Genomic DNA, 19,003 nt, shown 5'->3' with positions numbered 1-19,003 from the left:
GTCAGATTATCATAGCATTCACGACCTCAAACAGATGTGTACAATAAGTTCAAGATTTGACTGTACATTTATTCACTTTGCCTTTGCCTACCAGAGTAAGGATTTCTTAGGATTGTGGACATGGTTTTCTCGGGTTTTTTAATTGAAACTAAACGTTCAGAGAAGCATCACACGATTTCCAAGCTGATAGAAGTTTCTGTGGATGCGAAAGTAACCACATCGGATTTTTTAGTAACACAACGTACTGCGCCGTTTGATCAATCCCGATTTAATCAATTAACAATGATTGATAATCTCTGGAGATAACAGGACTAGATTGGTTGAACTCTTCTCAGACCTCTCCCTTTATACGGAAACTTGTTTTGACAAGAAGTTGATTGGTTTCTCAAGTGGACAGTGAGATTCCTTTCGGATCAAAGCCTAATGAAGTTGCAGTGTAGCTTTGATCTCGCCACTGGCTTCGAAAATGCTCTCTTTGATCTATAAATCTCCACTACTATGTTTATACTAAGGGTCAGTATAAATGTTTTGCACGGACTGGAGTCCTTCATCGGGACCAATGTCCCCTAGAAAATGGTACTCCACAGGGCAGTATCCTCAGCCCCACCCTCTTCAATATAATGATAAACGATCTATTCGAGGGCCTATCCCCTAAAGTAAACACATCAAAATTCGCGGATGATGGAGCCATCTGGATCCGCACTAAAAGCATGAACATGGTCCAAAATTTACTCCAAAAATCTCTTAATAAAATACAACAGTGGGCTGACAAATGGGGCTTCTCCCTTAACTCAGAAAAAACAACAGGAATAGTATTCAAACATAAAAACATGAAACCCGCCTCCCCAATCCTCCAGCTAAACAATCAAACAATCAAATTTCAAAAACAAACCAAATTCTTAGGACTTATTTTCGATGAACATCTCACCTAACCTAACAACTAAATGCAGTAAAGACCTAAACACCCTAAGATGCCTAACTGGTTCTAACTGGGGAGCATCCAAAGATACCCTCCTCTCTCTCTACATATCACTAATTAGATCAAAACTAGACTACGGCTGCGCCATACACAACACCCTAAACACCTCTATCTAAAAAACTTGACTCAATACAATATCAGGCTCTCAAACTAATTACACGCACCCAACATGGCACCTCCTACACCTCACTTCAGTCCTTAACAGGAGAAATGCCACTAAGTCTACGCAGGGAACAGCTAAGCTTAAATTTCTGGGCCGCGTCCCAATCAAACCCTCTCATCCAAAACTTAATAAACCAAAACATCAGCCCCAAAAACCAAGCTCTAGCTCGTAAACACCCCTTACTTACCCCAATATCCCAAAGAATAACAAACTACCTAAATGAACACCAAATTAAAAATCTTAAACAAAACTGCAAACAATCAAATATCTTCACCCCTAAACTTAAAATACCCAAAATAGACACAACACTAGCTAGCCAAATAAATAAACAAACCGACCCAAACATAGCTAAAACTACCACACTAGCATACATACACGAAAATTGGCCAAATTGGTGTCACATTTACACGGACGGATCCTCAGATCCGACCTCCAAACACACAGGTTTCGGAGTCCATACCCCACAACCAACTAAAACCACACAATCCTTCCGACTCCCAAACAACCAATCAATATTCACGGCAGAACTAATGGGCATGGCCTCAGCCCTCCATAATCAAGAATCCAAAAACCACAAAAAAATCCTAATACTTACCGACTCCCTAAGTGGACTGCAAGCCCTCCAAAACAAAAATACCAAAAACCGACCTAAATTAATAAATCAAATACTTAAAAGCTCCAACGACCTAACTAAGGCAGGCAAACAAATAACCTTCTTGTGGATACCCGCCCACGTAGGAATATACGGTAATGAAAACGCCGATAAAGCAGCTAAACTATCCCTCAAAATCCCAGAAATAAGCTTAAACTTACCCATCTCAAAATCAGAAATTAAAAGTGTAAACAAGCAAAAAATCACCAAAAAATGGCATAACCTATATCTAAACTCAAATAGCCAAATCAAAAAAGTGCTCAGCAAACCACTAACCAAACCAAAAATTCTCCATCCATCCAAAAAAATCGACAGAGTAATCACTAAACTCCAAACAGGACACACCAACCTAAATAACCACCTAAAAAAATTTAAAAAACACACTACAGGTAACTGCCCGCACTGCAAACAACCAGAAACCCCAGAACACGCACTCATCCACTGCACACACTACCTAACACATCGAACCGCATTACAAACCACCCTCAATCTAAACAAGGCTCTAACTCTAGAAGCAATACTAAACCCACAAAATAAACTAGAAAACTTCAAGGCCTTAGGCGTATTCTTAATCAAAACGGAACTAATAAAACGCATCTAAAAACACAATAACTCACCAAATCAAAATCACATAAACAAACAAACATCCACCATACCCAGCTCCCTTAGTTCTCCTCCCCAATCCCATCGGCATCTATTCCAAATCTCAAAATTCCCAAATTCTATATAAGCAACCCCTAAAACCCCCCTCTTGGGTTGCACAGACCACCTTCGCCCCTTTCGGAAACACATTAAATGGCCTGGCCGGGCCCGTGTGCGAAATACGCATCAGTCGGAAAGCGCACGTTAAATCTCCAAAGTAAGTAAGTAAGTAAGTGGAGTCCTTCACTTCATCTCAATCCGTGAAAACGAACACATCTACTTTCCAATTATCCAAATTTGGCGCTACTGAATTCCTGTAGTATTTCATCCGACTGCATTCTAGTGTTGTGTCCGAAGGCCCTAGAAAATGGATCCAGTTCAAGTTGCCATCAAGCTGAGACGTCTCCTTATTGCCCACGACAATGCAGTGAAAGAGATCCTGACATTAGGTAAATATGAACTGTGCTCTTTTTCAGTCCCCTGCAAACATGGCAATATTGGTATCACACTGAATTTTAGAATTGAACAAAATAAAATGACATTGTTGTGAACACATTTAGCGAGATTTCTAATTACCCGTTTTATTGTTTTCAGATACCCAAGTCTACCATCTGATGCGGAAGATGACAGCCAACTCCTCCAACAACTGCATAATCCGAGGTGAACAGCTGATCCAGAGACGATGGGTGCTGGAAGGTGTCAAGGAGATGTTTACCATCTACAGACAACTCAAGTGGCAAGAGGTGCAAGCCTGTGTAAACGCCATCACCAAAGATGCTTCTGCAGAGAGTGATTCGGAGGCGGACTGGAATGCAGATACCTCTTTCAATGACGATGAAGCTTCCTTCACGGAACTCTTGTCCGACAGCTCATATAGTGAGGACGACGAAGACCAGGGAGACCTATACAGCAACGACAGCAGCTACGATATGACGACTCTCAGTCGAGCTTTGTCTGTAGACGACAGTGCACTTCATAGAAACGCCTAAGGGAAATCACAAGTCCCATCCACATCAACTAGTGCTGCATTTACCTTGTTATTCATTTTTTGTTATTGTACACAAATGTTGCCTGACAGTGTGCAAAGGGCATCCTATTATATTGTAAACCACATTTGTTTGTTGATGAATATGCTGAGGAAATAAATAATGAAGTCGATATTATAATCTTGATCATTTGCTGACACGCTCACGACATCTTGAAGACATCATTCGCCTTCGATCATTTTACTTGGTTCTGAGTATGGCAATCATTCGCAGATATCGTCCTTAATCTATTCTTTGAAACAGGAAAAAGATACAGACTATTGAATATAAGATCAATTGAAATGAAACACATTTGGACATTAGGTATGATGGAGAAGAAGAGATTCCAATGTAATGGTTGCACCATAACATTAAATACAGTTTGGAACGTTGCAATTCGTTTTCCGTATCCATTCCGATCCTATAGCAAAAGGATTTAGACAGACGAACCACAACCCCATATGATATTGATCTGCGAGATATATATGTCATGTTGTATTTCATATTATCAGAGCATTTAATTGTTTCTCTTTCCTTTTGAAATGTACATGCCCAAGTGCTTAAGGAGAGAGTCATGCATGTTAAAAATTGTCAATGTAGACAGCATGGAAAACAAAAGGAAATTGAAACATTGACATCAACACAGGCCAAATAACATTTCTGATCCAAGTCAGCACTTGATGAATACTATTCCCCTGAAAGGCACTAAAAAGTAAAGATCAGAATATCCTGACATGAAACAGTGGGCATCTTTCAAAAACAATGCTAACAACGTGCTTATGTTTATCTAGCAACATACTCCAATTTCCATCATGTGCTTTAACAGCATTCTGTATTCAAAGATATAAATCATGACACCGTGCTTTGTAATTCTCCCAAAAACATGACAGTTATACACTGAAGATGATGTCTCTAGATCATTTAACACACATAAACTTTATTGTACATGCCTATTTATTTATTTATATAGTAACCTTTTAAGTAGCCGACGTCCATCCAAAAGCTTCTAAGATGGTTAATATCCAGATACTTAAGCCAAATGAGCTGCTTCAATTATACCATGATGATGGTATTCATAAAAAATAGTATTTGAAATGCTTCAAAACATACGTGCTGTATTTCGATCATGTAAGACGGGTTGGGAAAATGGTCGATTATCATAGCATTTACGACCTCAAACAGATGTGTACAATAAGTTCAAGATTTGACTGTACATTTATTCACTTTGCCTTTGCCTACCAGAGTAAGGATTTCTTAGGATTGTGGACATGGTTTTCTCGGGTTTTTTAATTGAAACTAAACGTTCAGAGAAGCATCACACGATTTCCAAGCTGATAGAAGTTTCTGTGACTTGGTTTCTGTGGATGCGAAAGTAACCACATCGGATTTTTAAGTATCACAACGTACTGCGCCGTTTGATCAATCCCGATTTAATCAATTAACAATGATTGATAATCCCTGGAGATAACAGGACTAGATTGGTTGAACTCTTCTCAGACCTCTCCCTTTATACGGAAACTTGTTTTGACAAGAAGTTGATTGGTTTCTCAAGTGGACAGTGAGATTCCTTTCGGATCAAAGCCTAATGAAGTTGCAGTGTAGCTTTGATCTCGCCACTGGCTTCGAAAATGCTCTCTTTGATCTATAAATCTCCACTACTATGTTTATACTAAGGGTCAGTATAAATGTTTTGCACGGACTGGAGTCCTTCACTTCATCTCAATCCGTGAAAACGAACACATCTACTTTCCAATTATCCAAATTTGGCGCTACTGAATTCCTGTAGTATTTCATCCGACTGCATTCTAGTGTTGTGTCCGAAGGCCCTAGAAAATGGATCCAGTTCAAGTTGCCATCAAGCTGAGACGTCTCCTTATTGCCCACGACAATGCAGTGAAAGAGATCCTGACATTAGGTAAATATGAACTGTGCTCTTTTTCAGTCCCCTGCAAACATGGCAATATTGGTATCACACTGAATTTTAGAATTGAACAAAATAAAATGACATTGTTGTGAACACATTTAGCGAGATTTCTAATTACCCGTTTTATTGTTTTCAGATACCCAAGTCTACCATCTGATGCGGAAGATGACAGCCAACTCCTCCAACAACTGCATAATCCGAGGTGAACAGCTGATCCAGAGACGATGGGTGCTGGAAGGTGTCAAGGAGATGTTTACCATCTACAGACAACTCAAGTGGCAAGAGGTGCAAGCCTGTGTAAACGCCATCACCAAAGATGCTTCTGCAGAGAGTGATTCGGAGGCGGACTGGAATGCAGATACCTCTTTCAATGATGATGAAGCTTCCTTCACGGAACTCTTGTCCGACAGCTCATATAGTGAGGACGACGAAGACCAGGGAGACCTATACAGCAACGACAGCAGCTACGATATGACGACTCTCAGTCGAGCTTTGTCTGTAGACGACAGTGCACTTCATAGAAACGCCTAAGGGAAATCACAAGTCCCATCCACATCAACTAGTGCTGCATTTACCTTGTTATTCATTTTTTGTTATTGTACACAAATGTTGCCTGACAGTGTGCAAAGGGCATCCTATTATATTGTAAACCACATTTGTTTGTTGATGAATATGCTGAGGAAATAAATAATGAAGTCGATATTATAATCTTGATCATTTGCTGACACGCTCACGACATCTTGAAGACATCATTCGTATAGAAAGTTTGTGAGAGAGAGAAAAGGTTAATTTGAGATGGTATCTCACAATACCAAGCCTTCGATCATTTTACTTGGTTCTGAGTATGGCAATCATTCGCAGATATCGTCCTTAATCTATTCTTTGAAATAGGAAAAAGATACAGACTATTGAATATAAGATCAATTGAAATGAAACACATTTGGACATTAGGTATGATGGAGAAGAAGAGATTCCAATGTAATGGTTGCACCATAACATTAAATACAGTTTGGAACGTTGCAATTCGTTTTCCGTATCCATTCCGATCCTATAGCAAAAGGATTTAGACAGACGAACCACAACCCCATATGATATTGATCTGCGAGATATATATGTCAGGTTGTATTTCATATTATCAGAGCATTTAATTGTTTCTCTTTCCTTTTGAAATGTACATGCCCAAGTGCTTAAGGAGAGAGTCATGCATGTTAAAAATTGTCAATGTACACGGCATGGAAAACAAAAGGAAATTGAAACATTGACATCAACACAGGCCAAATAACATTTCTGATCCAAGTCAGCACTTGATGAATACTATTCCGCTGAAAGCACTAAAAAGTAAAGATCAGAATATCCTGACATGAAACAGTGGGCATCTTTCAAAAACAATGCTAACAACGTGCTTATGTTTATCTAGCAACATACTCCAATTTCCATTATGTGCTTTAACAGCATTCTGTATTCAAAGATATAAATCATGACACCGTGCTTTGTAATTCTCCCAAAAACATGACAGTTATACACTGAAGATAATGTCTCTAGATCATTTAACACACATAAACTTAATTGTACATGCCTATTTATTTATTTATATAGTAACCTTTTAAGTAGCCGACGTCCATCCAAAAGCTTCTAAGATGGTTAATATCCAGATACTTAAGCCAAATGAGCTGCTTCAATTATACCATGATGATGGTATTCATAAAAAATAGTATTTGAAATGCTTCAAAACATACGTGCTGTATTTCGATCATGTAAGACGGGTTGGGAAAATGGTCGATTATCATAGCATTTACGACCTCAAACAGATGTGTACAATAAGTTCAAGATTTGACTGTACATTTATTCACTTTGCCTTTGCCTACCAGAGTAAGGATTTCTTAGGATTGTGGACATGGTTTTCTCGGGTTTTTTAATTGAAACTAAACGTTCAGAGAAGCATCACACGATTTCCAAGCTGATAGAAGTTTCTGTGACTTGGTTTCTGTGGATGCGAAAGTAACCACATCGGATTTTTAAGTATCACAACGTACTGCGCCGTTTGATCAATCCCGATTTAATCAATTAACAATGATTGATAATCTCTGGAGATAACAGGACTAGATTGGTTGAACTCTTCTCAGACCTCTCCCTTTATACGGAAACTTGTTTTGACAAGAAGTTGATTGGTTTCTCAAGTGGACAGTGAGATTCCTTTCGGATCAAAGCCTAATGAAGTTGCAGTGTAGCTTTGATCTCGCCACTGGCTTCGAAAATGCTCTCTTTGATCTATAAATCTCCACTACTATGTTTATACTAAGGGTCAGTATAAATGTTTTGCACGGACTGGAGTCCTTCACTTCATCTCAATCCGTGAAAACGAACACATCTACTTTCCAATTATCCAAATTTGGCGCTACTGAATTCCTGTAGTATTTCATCCGACTGCATTCTAGTGTTGTGTCCGAAGGCCCTAGAAAATGGATCCAGTTCAAGTTGCCATCAAGCTGAGACGTCTCCTTATTGCCCACGACAATGCAGTGAAAGAGATCCTGACATTAGGTAAATATGAACTGTGCTCTTTTTCAGTCCCCTGCAAACATGGCAATATTGGTATCACACTGAATTTTAGAATTGAACAAAATAAAATGACATTGTTGTGAACACATTTAGCGAGATTTCTAATTACCCGTTTTATTGTTTTCAGATACCCAAGTCTACCATCTGATGCGGAAGATGACAGCCAACTCCTCCAACAACTGCATAATCCGAGGTGAACAGCTGATCCAGAGACGATGGGTGCTGGAAGGTGTCAAGGAGATGTTTACCATCTACAGACAACTCAAGTGGCAAGAGGTGCAAGCCTGTGTAAACGCCATCACCAAAGATGCTTCTGCAGAGAGTGATTCGGAGGCGGACTGGAATGCAGATACCTCTTTCAATGATGATGAAGCTTCCTTCACGGAACTCTTGTCCGACAGCTCATATAGTGAGGACGACGAAGACCAGGGAGACCTATACAGCAACGACAGCAGCTACGATATGACGACTCTCAGTCGAGCTTTGTCTGTAGACGACAGTGCACTTCATAGAAACGCCTAAGGGAAATCACAAGTCCCATCCACATCAACTAGTGCTGCATTTACCTTGTTATTCATTTTTTGTTATTGTACACAAATGTTGCCTGACAGTGTGCAAAGGGCATCCTATTATATTGTAAACCACATTTGTTTGTTGATGAATATGCTGAGGAAATAAATAATGAAGTCGATATTATAATCTTGATCATTTGCTGACACGCTCACGACATCTTGAAGACATCATTCGTATAGAAAGTTTGTGAGAGAGAGAAAAGGTTAATTTGAGATGGTATCTCACAATACCAAGCCTTCGATCATTTTACTTGGTTCTGAGTATGGCAATCATTCGCAGATATCGTCCTTAATCTATTCTTTGAAATAGGAAAAAGATACAGACTATTGAATATAAGATCAATTGAAATGAAACACATTTGGACATTAGGTATGATGGAGAAGAAGAGATTCCAATGTAATGGTTGCACCATAACATTAAATACAGTTTGGAACGTTGCAATTCGTTTTCCGTATCCATTCCGATCCTATAGCAAAAGGATTTAGACAGACGAACCACAACCCCATATGATATTGATCTGCGAGATATATATGTCAGGTTGTATTTCATATTATCAGAGCATTTAATTGTTTCTCTTTCCTTTTGAAATGTACATGCCCAAGTGCTTAAGGAGAGAGTCATGCATGTTAAAAATTGTCAATGTACACAGCATGGAAAACAAAAGGAAATTGAAACATTGACATCAACACAGGCCAAATAACATTTCTGATCCAAGTCAGCACTTGATGAATACTATTCCGCTGAAAGCACTAAAAAGTAAAGATCAGAATATCCTGACATGAAACAGTGGGCATCTTTCAAAAACAATGCTAACAACGTGCTTATGTTTATCTAGCAACATACTCCAATTTCGATTATGTGCTTTAACAGCATTCTGTATTCAAAGATATAAATCATGACACCGTGCTTTGTAATTCTCCCAAAAACATGACAGTTATACACTGAAGATAATGTCTCTAGATCATTTAACACACATAAACTTAATTGTACATGCCTATTTATTTATTTATATAGTAACCTTTTAAGTAGCCGACGTCCATCCAAAAGCTTCTAAGATGGTTAATATCCAGATACTTAAGCCAAATGAGCTGCTTCAATTATACCATGATGATGGTATTCATAAAAAATAGTATTTGAAATGCTTCAAAACATACGTGCTGTATTTCGATCATGTAAGACGGGTTGGGAAAATGGTCAGATTATCATAGCATTTACGACCTCAAACAGATGTGTACAATAAGTTCAAGATTTGACTGTACATTTATTCACTTTGCCTTTGCCTACCAGAGTAAGGATTTCTTAGGATTGTGGACATGGTTTTCTCGGGTTTTTTAATTGAAACTAAACGTTCAGAGAAGCATCACACGATTTCCAAGCTGATAGAAGTTTCTGTGACTTGGTTTCTGTGGATGCGAAAGTAACCACATCGGATTTTTAAGTAACACAACGTACTGCGCCGTTTGATCAATCCCGATTTAATCAATTAACAATGATTGATAATCTCTGGAGATAACAGGACTAGATTGGTTGAACTCTTCTCAGACCTCTCCCTTTATACGGAAACTTGTTTTGACAAGAAGTTGATTGGTTTCTCAAGTGGACAGTGAGATTCCTTTCGGATCAAAGCCTAATGAAGTTGCAGTGTAGCTTTGATCTCGCCACTGGCTTCGAAAATGCTCTCTTTGATCTATAAATCTTCACTACTATGTTTATACTAAGGGTCAGTATGAATGTTTTGCACGGACTGGAGTCCTTCACTTCATCTCAATCCGTGAAAACGAACACATCTACTTTCCAATTATCCAAATTTGGCGCTACTGAATTCCTGTAGTATTTCATCCGACTGCATTCTAGTGTTGTGTCCGAAGGCCCTAGAAAATGGATCCAGTTCAAGTTGCCATCAAGCTGAGACGTCTCCTTATTGCCCACGACAATGCAGTGAAAGAGATCCTGACATTAGGTAAATATGAACTGTGCTCTTTTTCAGTCCCCTGCAAACATGGCAATATTGGTATCACACTGAATTTTAGAATTGAACAAAATAAAATGACATTGTTGTGAACACATTTAGCGAGATTTCTAATTACCCGTTTTATTGTTTTCAGATACCCAAGTCTACCATCTGATGCGGAAGATGACAGCCAACTCCTCCAACAACTGCATAATCCGAGGTGAACAGCTGATCCAGAGACGATGGGTGCTGGAAGGTGTCAAGGAGATGTTTACCATCTACAGACAACTCAAGTGGCAAGAGGTGCAAGCCTGTGTAAACGCCATCACCAAAGATGCTTCTGCAGAGAGTGATTCGGAGGCGGACTGGAATGCAGATACCTCTTTCAATGACGATGAAGCTTCCTTCGCGGAACTCTTGTCCGACAGCTCATATAGTGAGGACGACGAAGACCAGGGAGACCTATACAGCAACGACAGCAGCTACGATATGACGACTCTCAGTCGAGCTTTGTCTGTAGACGACAGTGCACTTCATAGAAACGCCTAAGGGAAATCACAAGTCCCATCCACATCAACTAGTGCTGCATTTACCTTGTTATTCATTTTTTGTTATTGTACACAAATGTTGCCTGACAGTGTGCAAAGGGCATCCTATTATATTGTAAACCACATTTGTTTGTTGATGAATATGCTGAGGAAATAAATAATGAAGTCGATATTATAATCTTGATCATTTGCTGACACGCTCACGACATCTTGAAGACATCATTCGTATAGAAAGTTTGTGAGAGAGAGAAAAGGTTAATTTGAGATGGTATCTCACAATACCAAGCCTTCGATCATTTTACTTGGTTCTGAGTATGGCAATCATTCGCAGATATCGTCCTTAATCTATTCTTTGAAATAGGAAAAAGATACAGACTATTGAATATAAGATCAATTGAAATGAAACACATTTGGACATTAGGTATGATGGAGAAGAAGAGATTCCAATGTAATGGTTGCACCATAACATTAAATACAGTTTGGAACGTTGCAATTCGTTTTCCGTATCCATTCCGATCCTATAGCAAAAGGATTTAGACAGACGAACCACAACCCCATATGATATTGATCTGCGAGATATATATGTCATGTTGTATTTCATATTATCAGAGCATTTAATTGTTTCTCTTTCCTTTTGAAATGTACATGCCCAAGTGCTTAAGGAGAGAGTCATGCATGTTAAAAATTGTCAATGTAGACAGCATGGAAAACAAAAGGAAATTGAAACATTGACATCAACACAGGCCAAATAACATTTCTGATCCAAGTCAGCACTTGATGAATACTATTCCGCTGAAAGGCACTAAAAAGTAAAGATCAGAATATCCTGACATGAAACAGTGGGCATCTTTCAAAAACAATGCTAACAACGTGCTTATGTTTATCTAGCAACATACTCCAATTTCCATCATGTGCTTTAACAGCATTCTGTATTCAAAGATATAAATCATGACACCGTGCTTTGTAATTCTCCCAAAAACATGACAGTTATACACTGAAGATGATGTCTCTAGATCATTTAACACACATAAACTTTATTGTACATGCCTATTTATTTATTTATATAGTAACCTTTTAAGTAGCCGACGTCCATCCAAAAGCTTCTAAGATGGTTAATATCCAGATACTTAAGCCAAATGAGCTGCTTCAATTATACCATGATGATGGTATTCATAAAAAATAGTATTTGAAATGCTTCAAAACATACGTGCTGTATTTCGATCATGTAAGACGGGTTGGGAAAATGGTCAGATTATCATAGCATTTACGACCTCAAACAGATGTGTACAATAAGTTCAAGATTTGACTGTACATTTATTCACTTTGCCTTTGCCTACCAGAGTAAGGATTTCTTAGGATTGTGGACATGGTTTTCTCGGGTTTTTTAATTGAAACTAAACGTTCAGAGAAGCATCACACGATTTCCAAGCTGATAGAAGTTTCTGTGACTTGGTTTCTGTGGATGCGAAAGTAACCACATCGGATTTTTAAGTAACACAACGTACTGCGCCGTTTGATCAATCCCGATTTAATCAATTAACAATGATTGATAATCTCTGGAGATAACAGGACTAGATTGGTTGAACTCTTCTCAGACCTCTCCCTTTATACGGAAACTTGTTTTGACAAGAAGTTGATTGGTTTCTCAAGTGGACAGTGAGATTCCTTTCGGATCAAAGCCTAATGAAGTTGCAGTGTAGCTTTGATCTCGCCACTGGCTTCGAAAATGCTCTCTTTGATCTATAAATCTTCACTACTATGTTTATACTAAGGGTCAGTATAAATGTTTTGCACGGACTGGAGTCCTTCACTTCATCTCAATCCGTGAAAACGAACACATCTACTTTCCAATTATCCAAATTTGGCGCTACTGAATTCCTGTAGTATTTCATCCGACTGCATTCTAGTGTTGTGTCCGAAGGCCCTAGAAAATGGATCCAGTTCAAGTTGCCATCAAGCTGAGACGTCTCCTTATTGCCCACGACAATGCAGTGAAAGAGATCCTGACATTAGGTAAATATGAACTGTGCTCTTTTTCAGTCCCCTGCAAACATGGCAATATTGGTATCACACTGAATTTTAGAATTGAACAAAATAAAATGACATTGTTGTGAACACATTTAGCGAGATTTCTAATTACCCGTTTTATTGTTTTCAGATACCCAAGTCTACCATCTGATGCGGAAGATGACAGCCAACTCCTCCAACAACTGCATAATCCGAGGTGAACAGCTGATCCAGAGACGATGGGTGCTGGAAGGTGTCAAGGAGATGTTTACCATCTACAGGCAACTCAAGTGGCAAGAGGTGCAAGCCTGTGTAAACGCCATCACCAAAGATGCTTCTGCAGAGAGTGATTCGGAGGCGGACTGGAATGCAGATACCTCTTTCAATGATGATGAAGCTTCCTTCACGGAACTCTTGTCCGACAGCTCATATAGTGAGGACGACGAAGACCAGGGAGACCTATACAGCAACGACAGCAGCTACGATATGACGACTCTCAGTCGAGCTTTGTCTGTAGACGACAGTGCACTTCATAGAAACGCCTAAGGGAAATCACAAGTCCCATCCACATCAACTAGTGCTGCATTTACCTTGTTATTCATTTTTTGTTATTGTACACAAATGTTGCCTGACAGTGTGCAAAGGGCATCCTATTATATTGTAAACCACATTTGTTTGTTGATGAATATGCTGAGGAAATAAATAATGAAGTCGATATTATAATCTTGATCATTTGCTGACACGCTCACGACATCTTGAAGACATCATTCGTATAGAAAGTTTGTGAGAGAGAGAAAAGGTTAATTTGAGATGGTATCTCACAATACCAAGCCTTCGATCATTTTACTTGGTTCTGAGTATGGCAATCATTCGCAGATATCGTCCTTAATCTATTCTTTGAAATAGGAAAAAGATACAGACTATTGAATATAAGATCAATTGAAATGAAACACATTTGGACATTAGGTATGATGGAGAAGAAGAGATTCCAATGTAATGGTTGCACCATAACATTAAATACAGTTTGGAACGTTGCAATTCGTTTTCCGTATCCATTCCGATCCTATAGCAAAAGGATTTAGACAGACGAACCACAACCCCATATGATATTGATCTGCGAGATATATATGTCAGGTTGTATTTCATATTATCAGAGCATTTAATTGTTTCTCTTTCCTTTTGAAATGTACATGCCCAAGTGCTTAAGGAGAGAGTCATGCATGTTAAAAATTGTCAATGTAGACAGCATGGAAAACAAAAGGAAATTGAAACATTGACATCAACACAGGCCAAATAACATTTCTGATCCAAGTCAGCACTTGATGAATACTATTCCGCTGAAAGCACTAAAAAGTAAAGATCAGAATATCCTGACATGAAACAGTGGGCATCTTTCAAAAACAATGCTAACAACGTGCTTATGTTTATCTAGCAACATACTCCAATTTCCATTATGTGCTTTAACAGCATTCTGTATTCAAAGATATAAATCATGACACCGTGCTTTGTAATTCTCCCAAAAACATGACAGTTATACACTGAAGATGATGTCTCTAGATCATTTAACACACATAAACTTAATTGTACATGCCTATTTATTTATTTATATAGTAACCTTTTAAGTAGCCGACGTCCATCCAAAAGCTTCTAAGATGGTTAATATCCAGATACTTAAGCCAAATGAGCTGCTTCAATTATACCATGATGATGGTATTCATAAAAAATAGTATTTGAAATGCTTCAAAACATACGTGCTGTATTTCGATCATGTAAGACGGGTTGGGAAAATGGTCAGATTATCATAGCATTTACGACCTCAAACAGATGTGTACAATAAGTTCAAGATTTGACTGTACATTTATTCACTTTGCCTTTGCCTACCAGAGTAAGGATTTCTTAGGATTGTGGACATGGTTTTCTCGGGTTTTTTAATTGAAACTAAACGTTCAGAGAAGCATCACACGATTTCCAAGCTGATAGAAGTTTCTGTGACTTGGTTTCTGTGGATGCGAAAGTAACCACATCGGATTTTTAAGTAACACAACGTACTGCGCCGTTTGATCAATCCCGATTTAATCAATTAACAATGATTGATAATCTCTGGAGATAACAGGACTAGATTGGTTGAACTCTTCTCAGACCTCTCCCTTTATACGGAAACTTGTTTTGACAAGAAGTTGATTGGTTTCTCAAGTGGACAGTGAGATTCCTTTCGGATCAAAGCCTAATGAAGTTGCAGTGTAGCTTTGATCTCGCCACTGGCTTCGAAAATGCTCTCTTTGATCTATAAATCTTCACTACTATGTTTATACTAAGGGTCAGTATGAATGTTTTGCACGGACTGGAGTCCTTCACTTCATCTCAATCCGTGAAAACGAACACATCTACTTTCCAATTATCCAAATTTGGCGCTACTGAATTCCTGTAGTATTTCATCCGACTGCATTCTAGTGTTGTGTCCGAAGGCCCTAGAAAATGGATCCAGTTCAAGTTGCCATCAAGCTGAGACGTCTCCTTATTGCCCACGACAATGCAGTGAAAGAGATCCTGACATTAGGTAAATATGAACTGTGCTCTTTTTCAGTCCCCTGCAAACATGGCAATATTGGTATCACACTGAATTTTAGAATTGAACAAAATAAAATGACATTGTTGTGAACACATTTAGCGAGATTTCTAATTACCCGTTTTATTGTTTTCAGATACCCAAGTCAACCATCTGATGCGGAAGATGACAGCCAACTCCTCCAACAACTGCATAATCCGAGGTGAACAGCTGATCCAGAGACGATGGGTGCTGGAAGGTGTCAAGGAGATGTTTACCATCTACAGACAACTCAAGTGGCAAGAGGTGCAAGCCTGTGTAAACGCCATCACCAAAGATGCTTCTGCAGAGAGTGATTCGGAGGCGGACTGGAATGCAGATACCTCTTTCAATGACGATGAAGCTTCCTTCACGGAACTCTTGTCCGACAGCTCATATAGTGTGGACGACGAAGACCAGGGAGACCTATACAGCAACGACAGCAGCTACGATATGACGACTCTCAGTCGAGCTTTGTCTGTAGACGACAGTGCACTTCATAGAAACGCCTAAGGGAAATCACAAGTTCCATCCACATCAACTAGTGCTGCATTTACCTTGTTATTCATTTTTTGTTATTGTACACAAATGTTGCCTGACAGTGTGCAAAGGGCATCCTATTATATTGTAAACCACATTTGTTTGTTGATGAATATGCTGAGGAAATAAATAATGAAGTCGATATTATAATCTTGATCATTTGCTGACACGCTCACGACATCTTGAAGACATCATTCGTATAGAAAGTTTGTGAGAGAGAGAAAAGGTTAATTTGAGATGGTATCTCACAATACCAAGCCTTCGATCATTTTACTTGGTTCTGAGTATGGCAATCATTCGCAGATATCGTCCTTAATCTATTCTTTGAAATAGGAAAAAGATACAGACTATTGAATATAAGATCAATTGAAATGAAACACATTTGGACATTAGGTATGATGGAGAAGAAGAGATTCCAATGTAATGGTTGCACCATAACATTAAATACAGTTTGGAACGTTGCAATTCGTTTTCCGTATCCATTCCGATCCTATAGCAAAAGGATTTAGACAGACGAACCACAACCCCATATGATATTGATCTGCGAGATATATATGTCATGTTGTATTTCATATTATCAGAGCATTTAATTGTTTCTCTTTCCTTTTGAAATGTACATGCCCAAGTGCTTAAGGAGAGAGTCATGCATGTTAAAAATTGTCAATGTACACAGCATGGAAAACAAAAGGAAATTGAAACATTGACATCAACACAGGCCAAATAACATTTCTGATCCAAGTCAGCACTTGATGAATACTATTCCGCTGAAAGCACTAAAAAGTAAAGATCAGAATATCCTGACATGAAACAGTGGGCATCTTTCAAAAACAATGCTAACAACGTGCTTATGTTTATCTAGCAACATACTCCAATTTCCATTATGTGCTTTAACAGCATTCTGTATTCAAAGATATAAATCATGACACCGTGCTTTGTAATTCTCCCAAAAACATGACAGTTATACACTGAAGATAATGTCTCTAAATCATTTAACACACATAAACTTAATTGTACATGCCTATTTATTTATTTATATAGTAACCTTTTAAGTAGCCGACGTCCACCCAAAAGCTTCTAAGATGGTTAATATCCAGATACTTAAGCCAAATGAGCTGCTTCAATTATACCATGATGATGGTATTCATAAAAAATAGTATTTGAAATGCTTCAAAACATACGTGCTGTATTTCGATCATGTAAGACGGGTTGGGAAAATGGTCAGATTATCATAGCATTTACGACCTCAAACAGATGTGTACAATAAGTTCAAGATTTGACTGTACATTTATTCACTTTGCCTTTGCCTACCAGAGTAAGGATTTCTTAGGATTGTGGACATGGTTTTCTCGGGTTTTTTAATTGAATCTAAACGTTCAGAGAAGCATCACACGATTTCCAAGCTGATAGAAGTTTCTGTGACTTGGTTTCTGTGGATGCGAAAGTAACCACATCGGATTTTTAAGTAACACAACGTACTGCGCCGTTTGATCAATCCCGATTTAATCAATTAACAATGATTTATAATCTCTGGAGATAACAGGACTAGATTGGTTGAACTCTTCTCAGACCTCTCCCTTTATACGGAAACTTGTTTTGACAAGAAGTTGATTGGTTTCTCAAGTGGACAGTGAGATTCCTTTCGCATCAAAGCCTAATGAAGTTGCAGTGTAGCTTTGATCTCGCCACTGGCTTCGAAAATGCTCTCTTTGATCTATAAATCTCCACTACTATGTTTATACTAAGGGTCAGTATAAATGTTTTGCACGGACTGGAGTCCTTCACTTCATCTCAATCCGTGAGAACGAACACATCTACTTTCCAATTATCCAAATTTGGCGCTACTGAATTCCTGTAGTATTTCATCCGACTGCATTCTAGTGTTGTGTCCGAAGGCCCTAGAAAATGGATCCAGTTCAAGTTGCCATCAAGCTGAGACGTCTCCTTATTGCCCACGACAATGCAGTGAAAGAGATCCTGACATTAGGTAAATATGAACTGTGCTCTTTTTCAGTCCCCTGCAAACATGGCAATATTGGTATCACACTGAATTTTAGAATTGAACAAAATAAAATGACATTGTTGTGAACACATTTAGCGAGATGTCTAATTACCCGTTTTATTGTTTTCAGATACCCAAGTCTACCATCTGATGCGGAAGATGACAGCCAACTCCTCCAACAACTGCATAATCCGAGGTGAACAGCTGATCCAGAGACGATGGGTGCTGGAAGGTGTCAAGGAGATGTTTACCATCTACAGACAACTCAAGTGGCAAGAGGTGCAAGCCTGTGTAAACGCCATCACCAAAGATGCTTCTGCAGAGAGTGATTCGGAGGCGGACTGGAATGCAGATACCTCTTTCAATGATGATGAAGCTTCCTTCACGGGACTCTTGTCCGACAGCTCATATAGTGAGGACGACGAAGACCAGGGAGACCTATACAGCAACGACAGCAGCTACGATATGACGACTCTCAGTCGAGCTTTGTCTGTAGACGACAGTGCACTTCATAGAAACGCCTAAGGGAAATCACAAGTCCCATCCACATCAACTAGTGCTGCATTTACCTTGTTATTCATTTTTTGTTATTGTACACAAATGTTGCCTGACAGTGTGCAAAGGGCATCCTATTATATTGTAAACCACATTTGTTTGTTGATGAATATGCTGAGGAAATAAATAATGAAGTCGATATTATAATCTTGATCATTTGCTGACACGCTCACGACATCTTGAAGACATCATTCGTATAGAAAGTTTGTGAGAGAGAGAAAAGGTTAATTTGAGATGGTATCTCACAATACCAAGCCTTCGATCATTTTACTTGGTTCTGAGTATGGCAATCATTCGCAGAT

General features: G+C 38.7%; 5 protein-coding genes across 5 annotated transcripts; all 5 read left to right on the top strand.

The window, feature by feature from the left end:
* The first annotated feature begins 2,699 nt into the window (after positions 1-2,699).
* Positions 2,700-3,594, top strand: LOC125377554. Its single transcript, XM_048391356.1, has 2 exons — positions 2,700-2,885; positions 3,031-3,594. Exons 1-2 carry the CDS (start codon positions 2,804-2,806, stop codon positions 3,423-3,425), a joined length of 477 nt encoding a protein of 158 aa, XP_048247313.1. The 5' UTR covers positions 2,700-2,803; the 3' UTR covers positions 3,426-3,594.
* Positions 3,595-4,632: 1,038 nt separating this feature from the next.
* Positions 4,633-6,085, top strand: LOC125377537. Its single transcript, XM_048391286.1, has 2 exons — positions 4,633-5,376; positions 5,522-6,085. Exons 1-2 carry the CDS (start codon positions 5,295-5,297, stop codon positions 5,914-5,916), a joined length of 477 nt encoding a protein of 158 aa, XP_048247243.1. The 5' UTR covers positions 4,633-5,294; the 3' UTR covers positions 5,917-6,085.
* Positions 6,086-7,182: 1,097 nt separating this feature from the next.
* On the top strand, positions 7,183-8,635 carry LOC125377535. Its single transcript, XM_048391281.1, has 2 exons — positions 7,183-7,926; positions 8,072-8,635. The coding sequence occupies exons 1-2, from the start codon at positions 7,845-7,847 to the stop codon at positions 8,464-8,466; spliced, it is 477 nt and encodes a 158-aa protein (XP_048247238.1). The 5' UTR covers positions 7,183-7,844; the 3' UTR covers positions 8,467-8,635.
* Positions 8,636-10,304: 1,669 nt separating this feature from the next.
* On the top strand, positions 10,305-11,017 carry LOC125377315. Its single transcript, XM_048390340.1, has 2 exons — positions 10,305-10,477; positions 10,623-11,017. Exons 1-2 carry the CDS (start codon positions 10,396-10,398, stop codon positions 11,015-11,017), a joined length of 477 nt encoding a protein of 158 aa, XP_048246297.1. The 5' UTR covers positions 10,305-10,395.
* Positions 11,018-17,678: 6,661 nt separating this feature from the next.
* Positions 17,679-18,671, top strand: LOC125377314. The gene is made up of 2 exons (XM_048390339.1): positions 17,679-18,131; positions 18,277-18,671. Exons 1-2 carry the CDS (start codon positions 18,050-18,052, stop codon positions 18,669-18,671), a joined length of 477 nt encoding a protein of 158 aa, XP_048246296.1. The 5' UTR covers positions 17,679-18,049.
* Positions 18,672-19,003: the final 332 nt, after the last annotated feature.

This window comes from Haliotis rufescens, unplaced genomic scaffold (genome assembly GCF_023055435.1).
Source record: "Haliotis rufescens isolate VD_foot unplaced genomic scaffold, xgHalRufe1.0.p SCAF_9, whole genome shotgun sequence".
Taxonomy (NCBI): domain Eukaryota; kingdom Metazoa; phylum Mollusca; class Gastropoda; order Lepetellida; family Haliotidae; genus Haliotis; species Haliotis rufescens.
The sequence above is the reverse complement of the archived record's forward strand: the minus strand, read 5'-3'. Positions and strand labels throughout refer to the sequence as shown.